Genomic DNA, 22,661 nt, shown 5'->3' on the forward strand with positions numbered 1-22,661 from the left:
GAGTGTCTTCCAGCTTTGTTTGGAAGCACGGCAGCCCTGAGACTGAGAGGAGTAATGGTTGGGTTAGTGGATGAAGCCTACAGTATGTTATGCTAGCAGGCAGATGGTGGTCTTCACTTCATGTACCCCTACTTAACGACCACACACCGCCGTAATGCTCTACAACAGGCGGACACAGTTAATGTGGAAAGCAGGAGGTGTGTTAAGCGTTGTGACTTACCTAGGGTGACACGAGCGTGGCAGACGTCTGTTCCCGCTTTGTTGGACACTTCGCAAGTGTAAGTCCCAGCGGCCTCTGGGCGGGTCGCTGTTGAGCACGTCCAGGAAGCAAACTGAATCCAGTCGTCCTCACGTTATAATGATAAGACGCCCAGATCATCTTGCTGTCCTTCTTCCAGGTGACGTAGACCCTCTGGCTGCCGGCGTACGTGCACGCCAGAGTCAGAGGCTTACCAACTATGAAAGTAGTGTCTTCCAGCTTCTTCACAAAGCGCACCGGTTCTGAGAGAAGCAAGGCGGAGGTCAGTCACAGGAACCACTGAGGTCGAACATGCGCAGGACACGCTATGAGTCTGGAAGTATCCGCTGGACTCCGTGGATGTTCTCATGCGTAGAAAGAGAGGCTATGTGAATGCTGGACGTTTACCTGTACGTGAAGCAATAGAGCGCTCAGGCCTATGTGAGTGGTTACCTGGAGGTGTTGTTAACGTCATGCATGAACTGCAAGCAGGCTGCGTTAGCGTTACCTAGTTTGACCTCGGCGTGGCAGACGTCGGTTCCCGCGGCGTTCGACAGTTCACACGTGTATTTTCCTGCGGCCTCTTCGCGGTCGCTGTTGAGGACCTCCAGGACGCAGCAATCTTTGGTGGGTCTTAACGTTGTACTTGTATGAAGCCCAGATGAGTTTACCGTCTTTCTTCCAGGTGACGCTCATCCTCTGGCTCCCGGTGTACGTACACCTGAGGCTCAGCGGTTCACCGAGTCTGAGAGGAAGTGTCTTCCAGCTTTGTTTGGAAGCACGGCAGCTCTGAGAGGAGTAATGGTTGGGTTAGTGGATGAAGCCTACAGTATGTTATGCTAGCAGGCAGATGGTGGTCTTCACTTCATGTACCCCTACTTAACGACCACACACCACCGTAATGCTCTATACCAGCCTTTCCCAAACTCAGACCCGTTTTGATTGGGTCGCCAGTTGAATGCATTGCGACACACACACACACACACACACAGCGTCAGAGCTGATGGCTGCGTTGCAAATACCATTTTTTTATTTTATTTTGAAAATGAAATCATGCAATACATCATTGTATATTGAATGATTTCATTTTCGAAATATAAATGAACTAAAAATAAAAGATTGTATTTGTATCAGCTCTGACACGTTTTCGCGCCGTCTGTTTATTGTCTGTTGATGAATCCCGATCGTACACGATGGCAAAAAAGACGACAAAGAGCAGTTTTTAAACGTTGGCTTCACAAAAGCCGTTAGAAGTGGAGAGGAGCGGCCTCAGTGTGTGTCAGTGGAGAGGCGCTCCGTAACCAGAGCTTGAAAATGAATCAATTGGACCGACATCTCCAAAGAAAACATCCTCTGCATCGGGACACATCGAAGAGTCTTTCATCTGCAAAGAAGAATCTTTCAAGAAGCGTCTTTCAAGAAGCGTCTTTCAAGAAGCGTCTTTCAAGAAGCGTCTTTCAAGAAGCGTCTTTCAAGAAGAGTCTTTCAAGAAGAGTCTTTCAAGAAGAGTCTTTCAAGAAGCGTCTTTCAAGAAGAGTCTTTCAAGAAGAGTCTTTCAAGAAGAGAGTCTTTCAAGAAGCGTCTTTCAAGAAGAGTCTTTCAAGAAGCGTCTTTCAAGAAGAGTCTTTCAAGAAGCGTCTTTCAAGAAGAGTCTTTCAAGAAGAGTCTTTCAAGAAGAGTCTCAAGAAGAGTCTTTCAGAAGGTCAATCTTTCAAGAAGAGTCTTTCAAGAAGGTCTTTCAAGAGCGTCTTTCAGAGAAGAGTCTTTCAAGAAGAGTCTTTCAGAAGCCAAGCTATGTAGCAGTGAGTTCTCTGCCAATATGTTTCACAAACGGCATTCCACTTACTCTCAGTGGCAGAAACCGTCTGCAGTTCCTCTGATGAAGAACAGGTTGTCCAGCCCTCTTGACGGGCGCGGCTGCAGCCGGGGGCGGCGGCTGAAGCTGGTGGCGCGGCTGCAGCCGGGCGTTGTCCAGCCTCTTGACAGGGCGCGGCTGCAGCTGGGGCGGCGGCTGCAGCTGGGGCGGCGGCTGCAGCCGGGGCGGCGGCTGCCAGCCGGGGCGGGCGGCTGCCTCCCGGGGGGAAACCTTCACTCCTGAGTCTGAAGAGAAATCATGACCAGGTGAGTCCGGGCATAAGGAGGGGGACTCGTTAACGGGAACTTTGGTTTTTAAGTTATAACCATAAACCTTAAACCCACAATATTTAAAATGTGTGCTTTGGAGGTAAACAAACAGTAAAATATGTCACTTTTTGAACAGATTGTAAACTGTGCAAGGCTTTTATCAGAAAGTTGAAGGAACAATAAGCTTATCCGCAAATGTACTTTCAGTAAATGACATGGTAAGACACAAGGAATCCATGTATTATTCCTATTCTATATTATCTTAGCTAAAGGATCACAAAGCACCAAAACACATGCTCCTGGTTAATCATATATGCGGCCGGGGAACAAACCGCCGGACTGAGAAGGTGTGTTCGATCATGAAAAGCCTACCTCTCACGGTGACCTTGGACTTGCAGAAGTTGCTGCCGGTGGCGTTGGAGGCCTTGCAGAGGTAATCCCCAGCCTCGCTCTTTGAGGCCGGGCTGACCTCCAGACAGGCCGACCGCCAACAAACGTGATGCGAGTGTTCCCGCTGGACTTCAGCTCCCTCCTGTCCTTCATCCAGTGGATGTTCAGAGGAGGGGAGCCGGTCACATGACACTTCAGGCTCAGCTTCTCGCCCTCGTTCACCGTCACCGGCTCCAGAGGAACATCGAACTTGGGAGCCTGGTCAGTTTCTGGAGGAGAGGCGGGGAAGAAGGGTTTGAAAGTGGAACTGGACGGGCATCTCCTGCAGACCTAAACGTCTTTGTGTTTCAGTCTTCATTGACCTAAACCTGAAAGGAACCCAACTCCACAGCCGTCAGAAACACCCTCCAGCTGCTGGGAGTTCGGTGCACAGGCTGGAGAACTGTGTCCTGGATTAAACGTTCATTTGAACCCAGCAACCAAGCTAGTATCTTCCTCCACATTTCCCAGTGCTTGATTACAAAAATACATTCTTTGCATCCATACAAGTTATCTTCTCTGCACAAAACATATTTGTGAGAATATGTACAGTGGCCAAAGAACAGAACACGGATCCTTCAGTGTCCTCTTATATAACTGTGCAACTTCCTGGAGTACTAATGCTAACACAATCCTCCGCTGCTGTACAGATGCAGCTTGTGTTATCTGACTGTGCTCACCTCCTGCGGACATGAAGATCTATTCAGGGTAGACATGTTGGGCTTTACCTGATTGCCCTTTCAGAGGAACACACTACAGCCAATCATCAGTAGACTATAGAGATGAATGAACCGATATACCTGTGATGTTCAGAGTCACCCGACAGGAAGCCTTGCCGGCCTCGTTGGACGCCTCGCAGGAGTACACGCCGCCGTCAGAGCTGCTGGAGTCTCTGACGGATATCACGGCCACGTTGTTCTCCAAGCTCATGGCGTATTTGTCGGAGCCGTAGATCTGGTTGCTGTCCTTGTACCAGGTGATGCTCAGCGGCTGCGAGCCGGACACCCGAGCCTCCATCTTCACCGTCTTACCCACAGAATCCATCATGGACTCCGAGGGCCTCTTGGTGAAGTTGGGAGGGACTTTGGGTCCTGTTATCGGGGAGAGGGGAGAGAAAGTCAGGCCATGTTTTGACAGTGGGAAGGGGTTTCACAATTCAGATCATCATCACGAGGCCACCGGGCCTTCACAGAGCATCTGGGAGAACAGAGAGCCACTTCGGACGACATACAAACAACCTGCAACATACAAGCGAGCGAATAAAGAACAACACACAGACTAAAAAACCCTTTTAAAGCAAGCACATATTCAAATGATCCATCCACAACAATGTGGACCACACACTCTGAAGGACCTTCAAACCTTAAGTATAATCTGTATCTGTTCAAACCAACAACCACAAGTTAGCCATGAACACGCCAACAGAATAACCCGGGATTTGAGACGTCATCAAATTCCCTTCGTGTTACCAACGGAGACAAGACCACAGGAAACGAGAACTACACCGAACGTTAGGGTTAGTTACGGGAACCACACGGGGGACGTTTGTACAGCGTTACCTATTTTAACGTTCGCGTGACAGGTGTCACTGCCTTCGGCATTGGAAATTTCGCACGTGTATTTCCCGGCCGAGGCAGCCCTGTCGCCGTTGAGGACCTCCAGAGTGCAGGTGGAGGCGGTGGTGTTGACGTTGTAGAGGTAAGAAGCCCAGATCAGCTTGTCATCCTTCTTCCACGTCACGTAGACCCTCTGGCTGCCGGAGTACGAGCACTGCAGCTTCAGAGGCTCACCCAGCTGGTGGCTCACGTCCGCCAGCTTCTTCACAAAGCGTACGGGCTCTGAGAGAAGCAAGGCGGAGGTCAGTCGAACATGCGGAGGACACGCTATGAGTCTGGAAGTATCCGCTGGACTCCGTGGATGTTCTCATGCGTAGAAAGAGAGGCTATGTGAATGCTGGACGTTTACCTGTACGTGAAGCAATAGAGCGCTCAGGCCTATGTGAGTGGTTACCTGGAGGTGTTGTTAACGTCATGCATGAACTGCAAGCAGGCTGCGTTAGCGTTACCTAGTTTGACCTCGGCGTGGCAGACGTCGGTTCCCGCGGCGTTCGACAGTTCACACGTGTATTTTCCTGCGGCCTCTTCGCGGTCGCTGTTGAGGACCTCCAGGACGCAGCAATCTTTGGTGGTCTTAACGTTGTACTTGTATGAAGCCCAGATGAGTTTACCGTCTTTCTTCCAGGTGACGCTCATCCTCTGGCTCCCGGTGTACGTACACCTGAGGCTCAGCGGTTCACCGAGTCTGAGAGGAGTGTCTTCCAGCTTTGTTTGGAAGCACGGCAGCCCTGAGACTGAGAGGAGTAATGGTTGGGTTAGTGGATGAAGCCTACAGTATGTTATGCTAGCAGGCAGATGGTGGTCTTCACTTCATGTACCCCTACTTAACGACCACACACCGCCGTAATGCTCTACAACAGGCGGACACAGTTAATGTGGAAAGCAGGAGGTGTGTTAAGCGTTGTGACTTTACCTAGGGTGACACGAGCGTGGCAGACGTCTGTTCCCGCTTTGTTGGACACTTCGCAAGTGTAAGTCCCAGCGGCCTCTGGGCGGTCGCTGTTGAGCACGTCCAGGAAGCAAACTGAATCAGTCGTCCTCACGTTATACTGATAAGACGCCCAGATCATCTTGCTGTCCTTCTTCCAGGTGACGTAGACCCTCTGGCTGCCGGCGTACGTGCACGCCAGAGTCAGAGGCTTACCAACTATGAAAGTAGTGTCTTCCAGCTTCTTCACAAAGCGCACCGGTTCTGAGAGAAGCAAGGCGGAGGTCAGTCACAGGAACCACTGAGGTCGAACATGCGCAGGACACGCTATGAGTCTGGAAGTATCCGCTGGACTCCGTGGATGTTCTCATGCGTAGAAAGAGAGGCTATGTGAATGCTGGACGTTTACCTGTACGTGAAGCAATAGAGCGCTCAGGCCTATGTGAGTGGTTACCTGGAGGTGTTGTTAACGTCATGCATGAACTGCAAGCAGGCTGCGTTAGCGTTACCTAGTTTGACCTCGGCGTGGCAGACGTCGGTTCCCGCGGCGTTCGACAGTTCACACGTGTATTTTCCTGCGGCCTCTTCGCGGTCGCTGTTGAGGACCTCCAGGACGCAGCAATCTTTGGTGGTCTTAACGTTGTACTTGTATGAAGCCCAGATGAGTTTACCGTCTTTCTTCCAGGTGACGCTCATCCTCTGGCTCCCGGTGTACGTACACCTGAGGCTCAGCGGTTCACCGAGTCTGAGAGGAGTGTCTTCCAGCTTTGTTTGGAAGCACGGCAGCTCTGAGAGGAGTAATGGTTGGGTTAGTGGATGAAGCCTACAGTATGTTATGCTAGCAGGCAGATGGTGGTCTTCACTTCATGTACCCCTACTTAACGACCACACACCACCGTAATGCTCTATACCAGCCTTTCCCAAACTCAGACCCGTTTTGATTGGGTCGCCAGTTGAATGCATTGCGACACACACACACACACACACACAGCGTCAGAGCTGATGGCTGCGTTGCAAATACCATTTTTTTATTTTATTTTGAAAATGAAATCATGCAATACATCATTGTATATTGAATGATTTCATTTTCGAAATATAAATGAACTAAAAATAAAAGATTGTATTTGTATCAGCTCTGACACGTTTTCGCGCCGTCTGTTTATTGTCTGTTGATGAATCCCGATCGTACACGATGGCAAAAAGACGACAAAGAGCAGTTTTTAAACGTTGGCTTCACAAAAGCCGTTAGAAGTGGAGAGGAGCGGCCTCAGTGTGTGTCAGTGGAGAGGCGCTCCGTAACCAGAGCTTGAAAATGAATCAATTGGACCGACATCTCCAAAGAAAACATCCTCTGCATCGGGACACATCGAAGAGTCTTTCATCTGCAAAGAAGAATCTTTCAAGAAGCGTCTTTCAAGAAGCGTCTTTCAAGAAGCGTCTTTCAAGAAGCGTCTTTCAAGAAGCGTCTTTCAAGAAGAGTCTTTCAAGAAGAGTCTTTCAAGAAGAGTCTTTCAAGAAGCGTCTTTCAAGAAGAGTCTTTCAAGAAGAGTCTTTCAAGAAGAGTCTTTCAAGAAGCGTCTTTCAAGAAGAGTCTTTCAAGAAGCGTCTTTCAAGAAGAGTCTTTCAAGAAGCGTCTTTCAAGAAGAGTCTTTCAAGAAGAGTCTTTCAAGAAGAGTCTTTCAAGAAGAGTCTTTCAAGAAGCGTCTTTCAAGAAGAGTCTTTCAAGAAGAGTCTTTCAAGAAGCGTCTTTCAAGAAGCGTCTTTCAAGAAGAGTCTTTCAAGAAGAGTCTTTCAAGAAGCGTCTTTCAAGAAGCGTCTTTCAAGAAGAGTCTTTCAAGAAGAGTCTTTCAAGAAGCGTCTTTCAAGAAGAGTCTTTCAAGAAGCGTCTTTCAAGAAGAGTCTTTCAAGAAGCGTCTTTCAAGAAGAGTCTTTCAAGAAGAGTCTTTCAAGAAGCGTCTTTCAAGAAGAGTCTTTCAAGAAGCGTCTTTCAAGAAGAGTCTTTCAAGAAGAGTCTTTCAAGAAGAGTCTTTCAAGAAGCGTCTTTCAAGAAGAGTCTTTCAAGAAGAGTCTTTCAAGAAGCGTCTTTCAAGAAGCGTCTTTCAAGAAGCGTCTTAAGCGTCTTTCAAGAAGCGTCTTTCAAGAAGCGTCTTTCATCTGCAAAGAAGAGTCTTTCAAGAAGAGTCTTTCAAGAAGAGTCTTTCAAGAAGAGTCTTTCAAGAAGCGTCTTTCAAGAAGCGTCTTTCAAGAAGCGTCTTTCAAGAAGAGTCTTTCAAGAAGAGTCTTTCAAGAAGCGTCTTTCAAGAAGAGTCTTTCAAGAAGAGTCTTTCAAGAAGCGTCTTTCAAGAAGCGTCTTTCAAGAAGAGTCTGTGTACATAGTTTTTTAGCTAGTGACAAACTTAATGTTGCACTTCTGATAATTGTATAATTTAAATTTAATTTGTACTGCATATACTTGACTGCACTTCCCATGTTTCGTCTTTCATTACATTACATCACATTTAGCTGAGGCTTTTATCCAAAACGACTTACAATAAGTGCGTTCGACCAGGAAGACACAAACTTGAAGAAAACAGAATCATAAAGTACATCAGGCTTCATAGAGCCAAACATTTCAAGTGCTACTCAGCTGGCTTTAGGTAAGCCAGTCCTTTGTTAGTATATAAGTGCTCTGTTAGCAGTCCTTTGTTAGTATATAAGTGCTCTGTTAGCAGTCCTTTGTTAGTATATAAGTGCTCTGTTAGTATATAAGTGCTCTGTTAGCAGTCCTTTGTTAGTATATAAGTGCTCTGTTAGCAGTCCTTTGTTAGTATATAAGTGCTCTGTTAGCAGTCCTTTGTTAGTATATAAGTGCTCTGTTAGCAGTCCTTTGATAGTATATCAGTGCTCTGTTAGCAGTCCTTTGTTAGTATATCAGTGCTCTGTTAGCACTCCTTTGTTAGTATATCAGTGCTCTGTTAGCAGTCCTTTGATAGTATATAAGTGCTCTGTCAGCAGTCCTTTGTTAGTATATCAGTGCTCTGTCAGCAGTCCTTTGTTAGTATATAAGTGCTCTGTTAGTATATCAGTGCTCTGTTAGCAGTCCTTTGTTAGTATATAAGTGCTCTGTTAGTATATCAGTGCTCTGTTAGCAGTCCTTTGTTAGTATATAAGTGCTCTGTCAGCAGTCCTTTGTTAGTATATCAGTGCTCTGTCAGCAGTCCTTTGTTAGTATATAAGTGCTCTGTTAGTATATAAGTGCTCTATCAGCAGTCCTTTGTTAGTATATAAGTGCTCTGTCAGCAGTCCTTTGTTAGTATATAAGTGCTCTGTTAGTATATAAGTGCTCTGTCAGCAGTCCTTTGTTAGTATATAAGTGCTCTGTTAGTATATAAGTGCTCTGTTAGCAGTCCTTTGTTAGTATATCAGTGCTCTGTCAGCAGTCCTTTGTTAGTATATAAGTGCTCTGTCAGCAGTCCTTTGTTAGTATATAAGTGCTCTGTTAGCAGTCCTTTGTTAGTATATCAGTGCTCTGTTAGCAGTCCTTTGTTAGTATATAAGTGCTCTGTTAGCAGTCCTTTGTTAGTATATAAGTGCTCTGTTAGCAGTCCTTTGTTAGTATATAAGTGCTCTGTTAGCAGTCCTTTGTTAGTATATAAGTGCTCTGTTAGCAGTCCTTTGTTAGTATATAAGTGCTCTGTCAGCAGTCCTTTGTTAGTATATCAGTGCTCTGTCAGCAGTCCTTTGTTAGTATATAAGTGCTCTGTTAGTATATAAGTGCTCTATCAGCAGTCCTTTGTTAGTATATAAGTGCTCTGTCAGCAGTCCTTTGTTAGTATATAAGTGCTCTGTTAGTATATAAGTGCTCTGTCAGCAGTCCTTTGTTAGTATATAAGTGCTCTGTTAGTATATAAGTGCTCTGTCAGCAGTCCTTTGTTAGTATATCAGTGCTCTGTCAGCAGTCCTTTGTTAGTATATAAGTGCTCTGTCAGCAGTCCTTTGTTAGTATATAAGTGCTCTGTTAGCAGTCCTTTGTTAGTATATCAGTGCTCTGTTAGCAGTCCTTTGTTAGTATATAAGTGCTCTGTTAGTATATAAGTGCTCTGTTAGCAGTCCTTTGTTAGTATATAAGTGCTCTGTTAGCAGTCCTTTGTTAGTATATAAGTGCTCTGTTAGCAGTCCTTTGTTAGTATATAAGTGCTCTGTTAGCAGTCCTTTGTTAGTATATAAGTGCTCTGTTAGCAGTCCTTTGTTAGTATATAAGTGCTCTGTTAGTATATAAGTGCTCTGTCAGCAGTCCTTTGTTAGTATATCAGTGCTCTGTCAGCAGTCCTTTGTTAGTATATAAGTGCTCTGTTAGCAGTCCTTTGTTAGTATATAAGTGCTCTGTTAGTATATAAGTGCTCTGTCAGCAGTCCTTTGTTAGTATATAAGTGCTCTGTTAGCAGTCCTTTGTTAGTATATAAGTGCTCTGTTAGTATATAAGTGCTCTGTTAGCAGTTCTATCTCTCGAAGTGGAGTCGAAGGAGATGAGTTTCAGTCTGGAAGGTGTGTGAGCTTTGCTCATTCCACCATCTTGAGCCAGGATAGCAAACCCACGTGTTCCGCTTTGATCCCCATGTCTTCTGGGCGAGCTCAAAGGGAAGGTTTCTTTGTTGAGAAATTGCTGCGATGCACTTTTATAATTAAATACATATTTTCATTTTAAGTTCATGGTGTGTTGAAGTCTTTGTTTATAACTGTAGCTATTATGGAGAACCATGACGTGTTTTGAGCTCGGGTCCCTGAGGACCACAACATTTCTGTTTTGGGTCTCACACTGAAAAGGTTTGGGAACAGGCGGACACAGTTAATGTGGAAAGCAGGAGGTGTGTTAAGCGTTGTGACTTTACCTAGGGTGACACGAGCGTGGCAGACGTCTGTTCCCGCTTTGTTGGACACTTCGCAAGTGTAAGTCCCAGCGGCCTCTGGGCGGTCGCTGTTGAGCACGTCCAGGAAGCAAACTGAATCAGTCGTCCTCACGTTATACTGATAAGACGCCCAGATCATCTTGCTGTCCTTCTTCCAGGTGACGTAGACCCTCTGGCTGCCGGCGTACGTGCACGCCAGAGTCAGAGGCTTACCAACTATGAAAGTAGTGTCTTCCAGCTTCTTCACAAAGCGCACCGGTTCTGAGAGAAGCAAGGCGGAGGTCAGTCACAGGAACCACTGAGGTCGAACATGCGCAGGACACGCTATGAGTCTGGAAGTATCCGCTGGACTCCGTGGATGTTCTCATGCGTAGAAAGAGAGGCTATGTGAATGCGGGACGTTTACCTGTACGTGAAGCAATAGAGCGCTCAGGCCTATGTGAGTGGTTACCTGGAGGTGTTGTTAACGTCATGCATGAACTGCAAGCAGGCTGCGTTAGCGTTACCTAGTTTGACCTCGGCGTGGCAGACGTCGGTTCCCGCGGCGTTCGACAGTTCACACGTGTATTTTCCTGCGGCCTCTTCGCGGTCGCTGTTGAGGACCTCCAGGACGCAGCAATCTTTGGTGGTCTTAACGTTGTACTTGTATGAAGCCCAGATGAGTTTACCGTCTTTCTTCCAGGTGACGCTCATCCTCTGGCTCCCGGTGTACGTACACCTGAGGCTCAGCGGTTCACCGAGTCTGAGAGGAGTGTCTTCCAGCTTTGTTTGGAAGCACGGCAGCTCTGAGAGGAGTAATGGTTGGGTTAGTGGATGAAGCCTACAGTATGTTATGCTAGCAGGCAGATGGTGGTCTTCACTTCATGTACCCCTACTTAACGACCACACACCGCCGTAATGCTCTACAACAGGCGGACACAGTTAATGGAGAAAGCAGGAGGTGTGTTAAGCGTTGTGACTTTACCTAGGGTGACACGAGCGTGGCAGACGTCTGTTCCCGCTTTGTTGGACACTTCGCAAGTGTAAGTCCCAGCGGCCTCTGGGCGGTCGCTGTTGAGCACGTCCAGGAAGCAAACTGAATCAGTCGTCCTCACGTTATACTGATAAGACGCCCAGATCATCTTGCTGTCCTTCTTCCAGGTGACGTAGACCCTCTGGCTGCCGGCGTACGTGCACGCCAGAGTCAGAGGCTTACCAACTATGAAAGTAGTGTCTTCCAGCTTCTTCACAAAGCGCACCGGTTCTGAGAGAAGCAAGGCGTGTGTTAGACAGGTGCCAGTGGGTGTGCTGCCATGCTTTTACTTAAAGGCTGATTATGCTTTATGGGTCACGTGGACCAACAGTCAGAGAACGACTCAACGAGATGTGTATTTACCCAACAGAGAAAACATCATCATATATAAGGTAGGAAAACTGAGAGCATCGATTAACTCTGAACGAGACCATGCAGGATTCATTTCAATAAGAGAAGAAGTATGTAAACAAGCATCACCTGTCACGGTCAGGATGCAGCTGGCGGAGGCCGATCCGATCCGGTTGTCTGCCGTGCAGACGTATTCGCCGTGATCGAACTTGGTGGTTTTGGTCAGCTTCAAAGTGGCAACACCTCTAGAGAACTCCATGGAGCAGGTGTCAGACTTGCGCAGCTTTCCGCCGGCTCTAAACCAAGCTAGGGAGATGTCGGGAGTTCCTGAAATACTGCATTTCAAGGTAACGGCTTCGCCCAGACATACTTCCACTGGCTCCATCTTTTCAACGAAGTACGGTCGTTCTGAAGCAGAAGACGGTGGTTATGAACACATGAAGGAATGAATTATGACTGAATGAATAAACCCTGCTTCATAATTGTACCTAGAATTGAAATCTGTGCTTCGCATCGGTCACTTCCGACTCCGTTGTCTACTTCACACGAGTATCTCCCGGTGGCCTCCACGCGGTCTGCGTTCAGGACCTCCAGGATGCAGGAGGAGTCGGTGGTGGTCACGTTGTACTGGTACGAGGCCCAGACGAGTTTCCCATCCTTCTTCCAGGTCACGTTGGTTCTGGGAGTGCCTGCAAATGTGACCGCGAGCGACAGAGGCTTCCCCTTCTCAGAGGACACGTCCCTCAGTTTCTTCACGAAGTGCACCGGTTCTGAGAGAGGTAACGTCATGGTCAGCAACACAAAGCTCACTCAGAAGAAGAAGCGAAACTAGACAGTGCTAACAAACCTTTCACGAACAGGTTCACGGGGCAGCTCTCCTTCCCCGCGTCGTTGATGATCTGGCAGGTGTACTCTCCGGCGTGGGACTTCTCCACCTTTTGGAGCAGCAAGGAGGCGACCCCATCCTTCAGAGCCACCTCGCAGCCCCGGCCATGCTGCATCTCCTTGGCTCCCCTGAACCATTTCACCGTCAGGGGGGCGCTACCTTTCACTTTAGCCGAGAAAGACACGTTTTTGCCGGGCAGCGTTTCCTTGGCTTCTGGCTTTTCCACAAAGGATGGAGGTTCTGGGTTTCAAATAAAGAAGACGAGTTGTAAGAGATGTAATCACCATCGTTAACGCGTCCACGTTGGGGAATGTACTCGCCTCGATTCTACTGACCTGTCACATGGATGGAGGCACTGGTCTCACTGGCCCCGGCAGCGCTCACAGCTTTGCAGGTGTACTTGCCCGAGTCGGACACGCAGATCGTCGGGACTCTCAGTCTGCAGGTGTTATCGGTGCAGCTAATGTCGTAGTTCGGCCCGCTCTTGACCTCCTGGCCGTTGTGGAACCAGGAAGTGGTTAAAGGAGCAGAGCCAGCGACCTTACAGTCCATCTCGCCCGGCTTGCCAACAACAAGCTGGGTGTCTCTCAGCTTCCGGATGAAGCTCGGTGGAATCAACTTATCTATCGTCAGAAAAACAACCCGTTATGAATCAATTCGGAGCTAACTTTTGATAAAAGTTCAAAATGTAAATCTAGAAACCGGACGAACCTGAGACGGAGAGTTTCGTTTTGCAAGATGCGCTACCAACGTTATTGGTGATCTCTAGCTTGTACTCTCCGGCGTCTGCTTTGTCAGCAGAGCGGATCTTCAGGACGGCCACCTTCTTCGTGAAGGACGTCTGGTACTTGGCGCCAGCAGACAGCACTTTGCTGTCTTTGAACCACTTCACGTTCAGCTCCGGAGAGCCAGACACTCTGACCTCCAGAGAGACGTTCTCTCCTGACTTCACGTTCAGGGACTCCGGGCTATCCACGATAGCGGCGGGTTCTGAAAATCACAGAAGAAGTTATTCATCTAAATAAATCCTGACCTGGCAGCTATGTACTAACGTCTAAAGGAGGTACCAACCTAGAACCGTCACTTGGGAGACGGACTCCACGACGCCGGACTCGCTGCTCAGCCGGCACGTGTATTGGCCAGCGGTGGTGGAGTCAGCTTTCGGCACCACAAGGGTGACCACGTTGTTCTCAAAGGTGACCTTCCGGTTGTCCCCGTCTCTGAGGATGTGGTCCTTGTCCTGCACCCAGGACACGGTCACGGCCTCGCAGCCTCTCACCGCGGCGCTCAGAGTCAGCTGATGGCCGGCGCTCACCGTCTGGTCCGCCAGCTTCTTCACAAAGGCTGGTTTTTCTGAGTGTGGATGGAGAGATTGAAGGTGAGGGAGCTAGTCACTGAGACTAGGTGCTAAGGAGACGACCTTTGACGGTGTACTGACCTCTCAGGCTGACGGTAGTGCGGCAGGTTACACTTTCTACATTGTTGGACACTCTGCACTCGTAGAGGCCGGCGTCCTCCTGCTCCAGCTTCAAAATGTGGAGCGCGACCGAGCTGCCTTCACTCACCATCTTGTACTTCCTGCTCTCCTTCAATGGCCGCTTCTCTTTGTACCAGTGAACCACGAAAGGCGGAGTGCCGTACACCTCACAGTGCAGGCTGGCCTCTTTCCCTTTAACGCCCTCAAAGGGACTGGGGGTTTTGAGAAAGGACGGGGACTCTGGAAGATATATCAGAGATGTATTAGTACACTGCAGACTGGTTCAGGGTCATGTTCAGTCCATGCGGGGGAATCCAGACGTCAACAGGAAGTTCATTAGTGAAGAAACCAGGAGTTAAAGCAACAGATATACGTTCATGTTGAGGAAAACAGGTTCAGGCGCTGGTGAACACATCTTCCCCGAGTCATAACGAGCATTCTTCTGAACGCCAAGCGCTCGACTGATCTGGGGGAACATGCCTAAAGCTGGATGGAGGTCCTTCCACACATGGGGAACATGCCTAAAGCTGGATGGAGGTCCTTCCACACATGGGGAACATGCCTAAAGCTGGATGGAGGTCCTTCCACACATGGGGAACATGCCTAAAGCTGGATGGAGGTCCTTCCACACATGGGGAACATGCCTAAAGCTGGATGGAGGTCCTTCCACACATGGGGAACATGCCTAAAGCTGGATGGAGGTCCTTCCACACATGGGGAACATGCCTAAAGCTGGATGGAGGTCCTTCCACACATGGGGAACATGCCTAAAGCTGGATGGAGGTCGTTCCACACATGGGGAACATGCCTAAAGCTGGATGGAGGTCGTTCCACACATGGGGAACATGCCTAAAGCTGGATGGAGGTCGTTCCACACATGGGGAACATGCCTAAAGCTGGATGGAGGTCCTTCCACACATGGGGAACATGCCTAAAGCTGGATGGAGGTCGTTCCACACATGGGGAACATGCCTAAAGCTGGATGGAGATCGTTCCACACATGGGGAACATGCCTAAAGCTGGATGGAGGTCCTTCCACACATGGGGAACATGCCTAAAGCTGGATGGAGGTCCTTCCACACATGGGGAACATGCCTAAAGCTGGATGGAGGTCGTTCCACACATGGGGAACATGCCTAAAGCTGGATGGAGGTCGTTCCACACATGGGGAACATGCCTAAAGCTGGATGGAGGTCGTTCCACACATGGGGAACATGCCTAAAGCTGGATGGAGGTCGTTCCACACATGGGGAACATGCCTAAAGCTGGATGGAGATCGTTCCACACATGGGGAACATGCCTAAAGCTGGATGGAGATCGTTCCACACATGGGGAACATGCCTAAAGCTGGATGGAGGTCGTTCCACACATGGGGAACATGCCTAAAGCTGGATGGAGGTCCTTCCACACATGGGGAACATGCCTAAAGCTGGATGGAGGTCCTTCCACACATGGGGAACATGCCTAAAGCTGGATGGAGGTCCTTCCACACATGGGGAACATGCCTAAAGCTGGATGGAGGTCCTTCCACACATGGGGAACATGCCTAAAGCTGGATGGAGGTCCTTCCACACATGGGGAACATGCCTAAAGCTGGATGGAGGTCCTTCCACACATGGGGAACATGCCTAAAGCTGGATGGAGGTCGTTCCACACATGGGGAACATGCCTAAAGCTGGATGGAGATCGTTCCACACATGGGGAACATGCCTAAAGCTGGATGGAGGTCCTTCCACACATGGGGAACATGCCTAAAGCTGGATGGAGATCGTTCCACACATGGGGAACATGCCTAAAGCTGGATGGAGGTCGTTCCACACATGGGGAACATGCCTAAAGCTGGATGGAGGTCCTTCCACACATGGGGAACATGCCTAAAGCTGGATGGAGGTCCTTCCACACATGGGGAACATGCCTAAAGCTGGATGGAGGTCATTCCACACATGGGGAACATGCCTAAAGCTGGATGGAGGTCCTTCCACACATGGGGAACATGCCTAAAGCTGGATGGAGGTCCTTCCACACATGGGAAACATGCCTAAAGCTGGATGGAGGTCGTTCCACACATGGGGAACATGCCTAAAGCTGGATGGAGGTCCTTCCACACATGGGGAACATGCCTAAAGCTGGATGGAGGTCGTTCCACACATGGGGAACATGCCTAAAGCTGGATGGAGGTCGTTCCACACATGGGGAACATGCCTAAAGCTGGATGGAGGTCCTTCCACACATGGGGAACATGCCTAAAGCTGGATGGAGGTCGTTCCACACATGGGGAACATGCCTAAAACACACTGGATCAGGAACGGTTTGTATCATGCTGAGGTTTCCAAAGACACTCTTACGAAGACGTAACATTAGAATCTGCATCACGGGGTGTTCATTCCTTATTGTCATGCCACACAGTTTAGAGCGACCCCATCGACGTGAGGCAGAAGCTGCAGAGCTGACCTTGGACAGTGAGCACGGTGCTGCAGCTCAGACTGCCGGCATCGTTGTGCGCCTCACAGGTGAAGACGCCGTTATCCGCAAAGCTGGTGCTCTGCAACTGCAGGTACGCAGTCGAGTCGACGAACGTCGTTCTGTAGTTGTCTCCGTCCGTTATCTTTTGGTCATTTTTATACCAGCACATTTTCAGGGAGCGCGAGGCGATGGCCTTGCATTCAAAACGGTATCCCTCAGACTGCTTCACGAAGGTGGTGGGGGGGAGTTTCAGGGCAAACTTCGGGGGCTCTGCAAAGTCAAAGAAAGACCGAGTTACTATGAGTGGAGGGGGCTCCGTCTGACTGACACACAGCACGGAGCTGCAGTCCGAGCTCTGGATCCTGAATCTCCTGCCCGACGCCAGCTCCTGACCCGCCTTCGTCCACCTGCACCGGAGCGGCTTGGTGCCTGAGAACCGGCACTCGAGCCGGGCCGGGTCCCCCTGCGTTACACTGACGGAGCTCGCTTGTTCTGAAATATTTGCTGGCTCTGGGATTTCAAAAGCGCGATACACAGTTAGCTCCTCCCACTGACAGGCGTCGAGCGACACAGTAAACAGAAAGCTGGACATGAAAGCAGAGAAGACAATACAACGTCCTACAAACCTGTGACTATGAGCAGGGTGGCACAGCGCTGAGTCCCGGCTCGGTTCTGAGCCTGACACACATACTTCCCGCCGTGGGATATCTGAGCATTTCTCAAGACCAACTCTGCTCTTTGAGTTTCAAAAGACATCTTAATGTGCTCGTCTTCTGAGAGCTCAATGTCGTCCTTGGTCCAGCAGAGAGTCATGGGAAGTGATCCAGACACCAAGCACTTCATAGTGAGCTCAGAGCCCACCATGCAGGACATGTCCTCTAGTCTCTCAATAAACGAGGGGGGTTCTAGTGGGAGAAGACCACAGGTCAGCCTGTAGGAGGTTTACACACACACAGGAACCACATGCACATCCAGCTGCTTGTATACTGCACTTCAGACAACATGTTGTGGTGGATTGCACATAGGTCGAACCCGGTTGGGCCCCGTGTGAAGACATGACCTTGGTATGTGTTACTATCGGTTGACTAACCTTTCAGGGAAATCTGGCAAGAACATGAAGTCTCTCCGACATCGTTAGTAACCGAGCACCGGTACGTGCCGGCGTCAGCCACCTCACACTTTGAGATGTGAAGAGTGACCGTGTCCTTCTCAACACTGACTTTGTGTCTTTGGTCGTTTCGGATCAGCTTCTCATTGACGAAGCAGTTTATTTCGTATGGAGGGGAACCTGAAACGAGTCCTTCCAAGACAATGTCGGCTCCCTGTACGAGCTCGGCTGATTCAAAAGACCTCACAAACTCTGGAGGGTCTACAACACAAAGATGGTGGATGGTAAGTTGAAAGGCACAGAGGAATGAGCAGTGGGTTCTAGGGTCAGTCTGGGTTCTAGGGTCAGTCTGGGTTCTAGGGTCGGTCTGGGTTCTAGGGGCAGTCTGGGTTCTAGGGGCAGTCTGGGTTCTAGGGTCAGTCTGGGTTCTAGGGTCAGTCTGGGTTCTAGGGGCAGTCTGGGTTCTAGGGGCAGTCTGGGTTCTAGGGGCAGTCTGGGTTCTAGGGTCAGTCTGGGTTCTAGGGTCAGTCTGGGTTCTAGGGTCGGTCTGGGTTCTAGGGGCAGTCTGGGTTCTAGGGGCAGTCTGGGTTCTAGGGGCAGTCTGGGTTCTAGGGGCAGTCTGGGTTCTAGGGTCAGTCTGGGTACTAGGGTCAGTCTGGGTTCTAGGGTCAGTCTGGGTTCTAGGGTCAGTCTGGGTTCTAGGGTCAGTCTTGGTTCTAGGGTCAGTCTTGGTTCTAGGGTCAGTCTGGGTTCTAGGGTCAGTCCGGGTTCTAGGGTCAGTCTTGGTTCTAGGGTCAGTCTGGGTTCTAGGGACAGTCTGGGTTCTAGGGACAGTCTGGTCCACAGAGTCCATTCGGCTGTGCAGAGACTCCGGGGTAAGCTCCAAAGGTAATGCGTTTTCCAAACACTAGATCTGAGTAGAAACTCTGAAGAAAGGACTCTTTGAAGACAGGAAGGCCTGCCAGGGTCTGCAGCATTGAACAGGAACATGTGGACCAGACTTCAGGCCTGTATTAAGTCTATGTTCTAGGGTAACTCTGAAATCTGAACCAACCTTGGACCGTGACGGAGGTGCTGCACCGGTCGCTGCCGGCCTCGCTGGACGCCGTGCACACAAACTCTCCACCGTCCTGCACGGAGCAGCTGTCCACCTGCAGGGACGCCACAGAGCCCTCGAAGGACATGCTGTGTCTGCGGTCCGCACAGACCTCGGAGCCATTCTTAAACCATTTGATGGCAATAACAGGCGTGCCTTGCACCTTGCAGGACAGCTTCAGAGGCTGTCCGGCTTTCAGCAGCTGTGAAGGCTCGAGCTTCATTTTAAACGTTGGGGCTTCTGTAATTGAACAGCAAGAGGTTAAGTAAAGAGAACCACAGTCAGTGCAACGCTTTAGAGAAGAGAGACGGACAGCGCACCTGTCACAAAGAGGACTGCGGTGCAGTCCACCTTCCCAGCACCGTTGCACACCTGGCAGGTGTACTTAGCCGAGTCACTGGGCTTCACAGACTGGAGCTCCAGAGAGCTGGAAGAGGAGTCTTTCTTGATCAAGCACTTGCCCCCAGTGAACACCTCCTTCTCCTCTCTAAACCATTTCACCACCAGAGGAGCGGACCCTGTGAAGGCTGATCTGATCAGGACGTGTGAGCCCAGTGAGGCGTCCTGGGACTCGGGTCTCACCGTGAAGACCGGAGGCTCTGGAGTTAGTTGGGAAGAAACAGAGCAAACAGAACCTTTCAGTACCGTCTGATGGCGTTCACGGGTGCTGTCTAAGCCGGTGTTAACGGCACTGCTCTGACCTTTGATGCACAGGGTACCCATGGTCTCTTTCTGGCCGGCGCCATTAGCCGCCCGGCAGGTATACACTCCCCCGTCGCTCAGTGTCAGACCCGTTATCGCCACTGAGGCTTTCATCTCAGTGAAGTCAAGCTTATAGTTGCCATGGCTGTGGATCTCCTTCTCGTCTCTGAACCAGTTAACAGCCATGGGCTGAGAGCCAGCCAGTCGGCACTCCAAGGTGACATTAGTACCAACACTGCCGTCCACCTTCTTCAGAGGCTTGGTGAAGGACGGGGGGAAGGCTCGATCTGTGGACGTATATCAAACACATGATTGCCTGTCTCTATCTCTTCAGAATCAAGCTCGATGTGGTTCGCACACTGACCTAGGACCGTGACGGAGCTGCTGCACTCGTCTCTGCCCACTTTGTTGGAGACCTCCATCCTGTACTCCGAAGAGTCTCCCTTATCTGCCGAGAGGATCTTTAGAACGGCGGTGTTTTCCTTGACGCTCATCTTGTATTTGCGGCCACTGATCACCTCCTTGCCGTCTTTGAACCACTTCACCGTGAGCTCTGGGCTTCCTGTGACGGTGCACTCCAGCGTGGCCGAGTCCCCCGTGCTCACACTGATGGAGGCGGCTCTCTCTAGGATGCTAGCCGGCTCTATAACACAGGACGGTGTATTAATGTCTACATCTGCAGGACACTTCGAGAGAGAGCTGCAGGAGTCGCCCTGCGGTCCCTGGTCTGAGGTCCATGGATTTATGCATGTGTTTTTGGTTCTTATCCTGAAGTAAGGTCTGTGGGTAGCACTCGCTGAAGAGATGTTGACGCGTTCTCTACCACATAAGCAACATTAGCCGCCTCTAGCCTAGTGCCGGTGACGTGAAGTCATGTGACCGGCAGTTCCTTTATAGCCCAACATTAGCCTCCTTTAGCCTAGTGCCGGTGACGTGAAGTCATGTGACCGGCAGTTCCGTTATAGCCCAACGTTAGCCTCCTTTAGCTTAGTGCCGGTGACGTGAAGTCATGTGACCGGCAGTTCCGTTATAGCCCAACGTTAGCCTCCTCTAGCTTAGTGCCGGTGACGTGAAGTCATGTGACCGGCAGTTCCGTTATAGCCCAACGTTAGCCGCCTTTAGCTTAGTGCCGGTGACGTGAAGTCATGTGACCGGCAGTTCCTTTATAGCCCAACGTTAGCCGCCTTTAGCTTAGTGCCGGTGACGTGAAGTCATGTGACCGGCAGTTCCTTTATAGCCCAACGTTAGCCGCCTCTAGCTTAGTGCCGGTGACGTGAAGTCATGTGACCGGCAGTTCCTTTATAGCCCAACATTAGCCGCCTCTAGCTTAGTGCCGGTGACGTGAAGTCATGTGACCGGCAGTTCCTTTATAGCCCAACGTTAGCCGCCTTTAGCTTAGTGCCGGTGACGTGAAGTCATGTGACCGGCAGTTCCTTTATAGCCCAACGTTAGCCGCCTCTAGCTTAGTGCCGGTGACGTGAAGTCATGTGACCGGCAGTTCCTTTATAGCCCAACATTAGCCGCCTCTAGCTTAGTGCCGGTGACGTGAAGTCATGTGACCGGCAGTTCCGTTATAGCCCAACGTTAGCCGCCTCTAGCTTAGTGCCGGTGACGTGAAGTCATGTGACCGGCAGTTCCTTTATAGCCCAACGTTAGCCGCCTCTAGCTTAGTGCCGGTGACGTGAAGTCATGTGACCGGCAGTTCCTTTATAGCCCAACGTTAGCCGCCTCTAGCTTAGTGCCGGTGACGTGAAGTCATGTGACCGGCAGTTCCTTTATAGCCCAACGTTAGCCGCCTCTAGCTTAGTGCCGGTGATGTGAAGTCTTGTGACCGGCAGTTCCTTTATAGCCCAACATTAGCCGCCTCTAGCTTAGTGCCGGTGACGTGAAGTCATGTGACCGGCAGTTCCTTTATAGCCCAACATTAGCCGCCTCTAGCTTAGTGCCGGTGACGTGAAGTCATGTGACCGGCAGTTCCTTTATAGCCCAACGTTAGCCGCCTCTAGCTTAGTGCCGGTGACGTGAAGTCATGTGACCGGCAGTTCCTTTATAGCCCAACGTTAGCCGCCTCTAGCTTAGTGCCGGTGACGTGAAGTCATGTGACCGGCAGTTCCGTTATAGCCCAACGTTAGCCGCCTCTAGCTTAGTGCCGGTGACGTGAAGTCATGTGACCGGCAGTTCCTTTATAGCCCAACATTAGCCGCCTCTAGCTTAGTGCCGGTGACGTGAAGTCATGTGACCGGCAGTTCCGTTATAGCCCAACGTTAGCCGCCGCTAGCTTAGTGCCGGTGACGTGAAGTCATGTGACCGGCAGTTCCTTTATAGCCCAACATTAGCCGCCTCTAGCTTAGTGCCGGTGACGTGAAGTCATGTGACCGGCAGTTCCGTTATAGCCCAACGTTAGCTTTGTACTTCAGACATCATAAAGTAGCGTTAACATGTGGAGATGATCCTTTTGAACTAAACGTGGAAGTATCAGAAACGTTTCTTTGAGTTATTTGAACCCAAAATCACATGGAGAAATCCCATTGGACCAGGAGACGCTGCCTTCAGGGACCAGGAGACGCTGCCTTCAGGGTCCCGCAGCTCTGGATTATTCGGAAATGTCTCTAACCTTGAATTGTTAGCACAGCTTCACATTTCTGCTGACCCGCCTCGTTTTCAGCAAGGCAAGTGTACTTGCCGCCATGCTTGATGTCGCAGGCTGAGAAGGAAATGCAGGCTACGCTGTTCTCAAAGACCATGTTGACGGTTGGATCATCGTCTCTGAGCAGCTCTGAGTCTTTCATCCATTTCACCGTGATGGGGGCGGAGCCTTTGAGACTCCCCTGCAGCCTCACCGTGTTCCCCAGCACCGCCGTGGCACTCTCCATCCTCTTAGAGAACATGGGAGGCTCTGCAACAACAGTGGTGACATTAACAACAGCCCACAGCATCTATAGCAAGAGTCCTTGATTTCTCTGCATCACTAACCTCTCTGCTTAGCCAGGGACTTGGCGGTGACGGACCCCACCTCGTTAGAGACCACACACTCATACTCCCCAGCGTCAGCGCTCTCGAAGGAGTGGATCTCCAGAGAGCTCAGGGCGCCCTGAGACAGTATGCGGTACTTCTTATCTGTCGACAGGCGCTTCTTATTCTTCTTCCAAGACACTTCGAATGGTGCCGAGCCGGAGAGCTCGCACTCCAGCACCGCTACAGACCCTCGGACCGCCTCCAAGGAAGGGGGCTCCTTCCTGAAGGAGGGCGGCTCTACAGGGGACAGATGGCTGAGTTAGACTAAAGGCACTACGGGTCCAGTTCACAAGGTGGTATCGGCTGGTCCCGATCGGAGTGAAGTGTAGA

At 50.1% G+C, this 22,661-nt stretch overlaps 1 protein-coding gene across 1 annotated transcript in view; it reads right to left on the minus strand.

Moving 5' to 3' along the window:
• Positions 1-22,661, minus strand: part of LOC117442195 (titin-like) — a 193,814-nt gene that overhangs the window by 107,294 nt on the left and 63,859 nt on the right. The window contains 24 exon segments of the mRNA XM_071202368.1: positions 3,592-3,882; positions 4,351-4,629; positions 4,857-5,141; positions 5,321-5,599; positions 5,845-6,123; positions 10,204-10,482; positions 10,728-11,006; positions 11,186-11,464; positions 11,714-11,992; positions 12,073-12,354; positions 12,432-12,710; positions 12,806-13,093; positions 13,182-13,460; positions 13,542-13,823; positions 13,909-14,187; positions 16,399-16,680; positions 17,037-17,315; positions 17,501-17,779; positions 18,573-18,854; positions 18,935-19,213; positions 19,316-19,603; positions 19,681-19,959; positions 21,931-22,212; positions 22,290-22,568. Of these exon segments, the coding sequence (XP_071058469.1) occupies positions 3,592-3,882; positions 4,351-4,629; positions 4,857-5,141; positions 5,321-5,599; positions 5,845-6,123; positions 10,204-10,482; positions 10,728-11,006; positions 11,186-11,464; positions 11,714-11,992; positions 12,073-12,354; positions 12,432-12,710; positions 12,806-13,093; positions 13,182-13,460; positions 13,542-13,823; positions 13,909-14,187; positions 16,399-16,680; positions 17,037-17,315; positions 17,501-17,779; positions 18,573-18,854; positions 18,935-19,213; positions 19,316-19,603; positions 19,681-19,959; positions 21,931-22,212; positions 22,290-22,568 (6,747 nt within the window).

This window comes from Pseudochaenichthys georgianus, unplaced genomic scaffold (genome assembly GCF_902827115.2).
Source record: "Pseudochaenichthys georgianus unplaced genomic scaffold, fPseGeo1.2 scaffold_335_arrow_ctg1, whole genome shotgun sequence".
NCBI lineage: Eukaryota > Metazoa > Chordata > Actinopteri > Perciformes > Channichthyidae > Pseudochaenichthys > Pseudochaenichthys georgianus.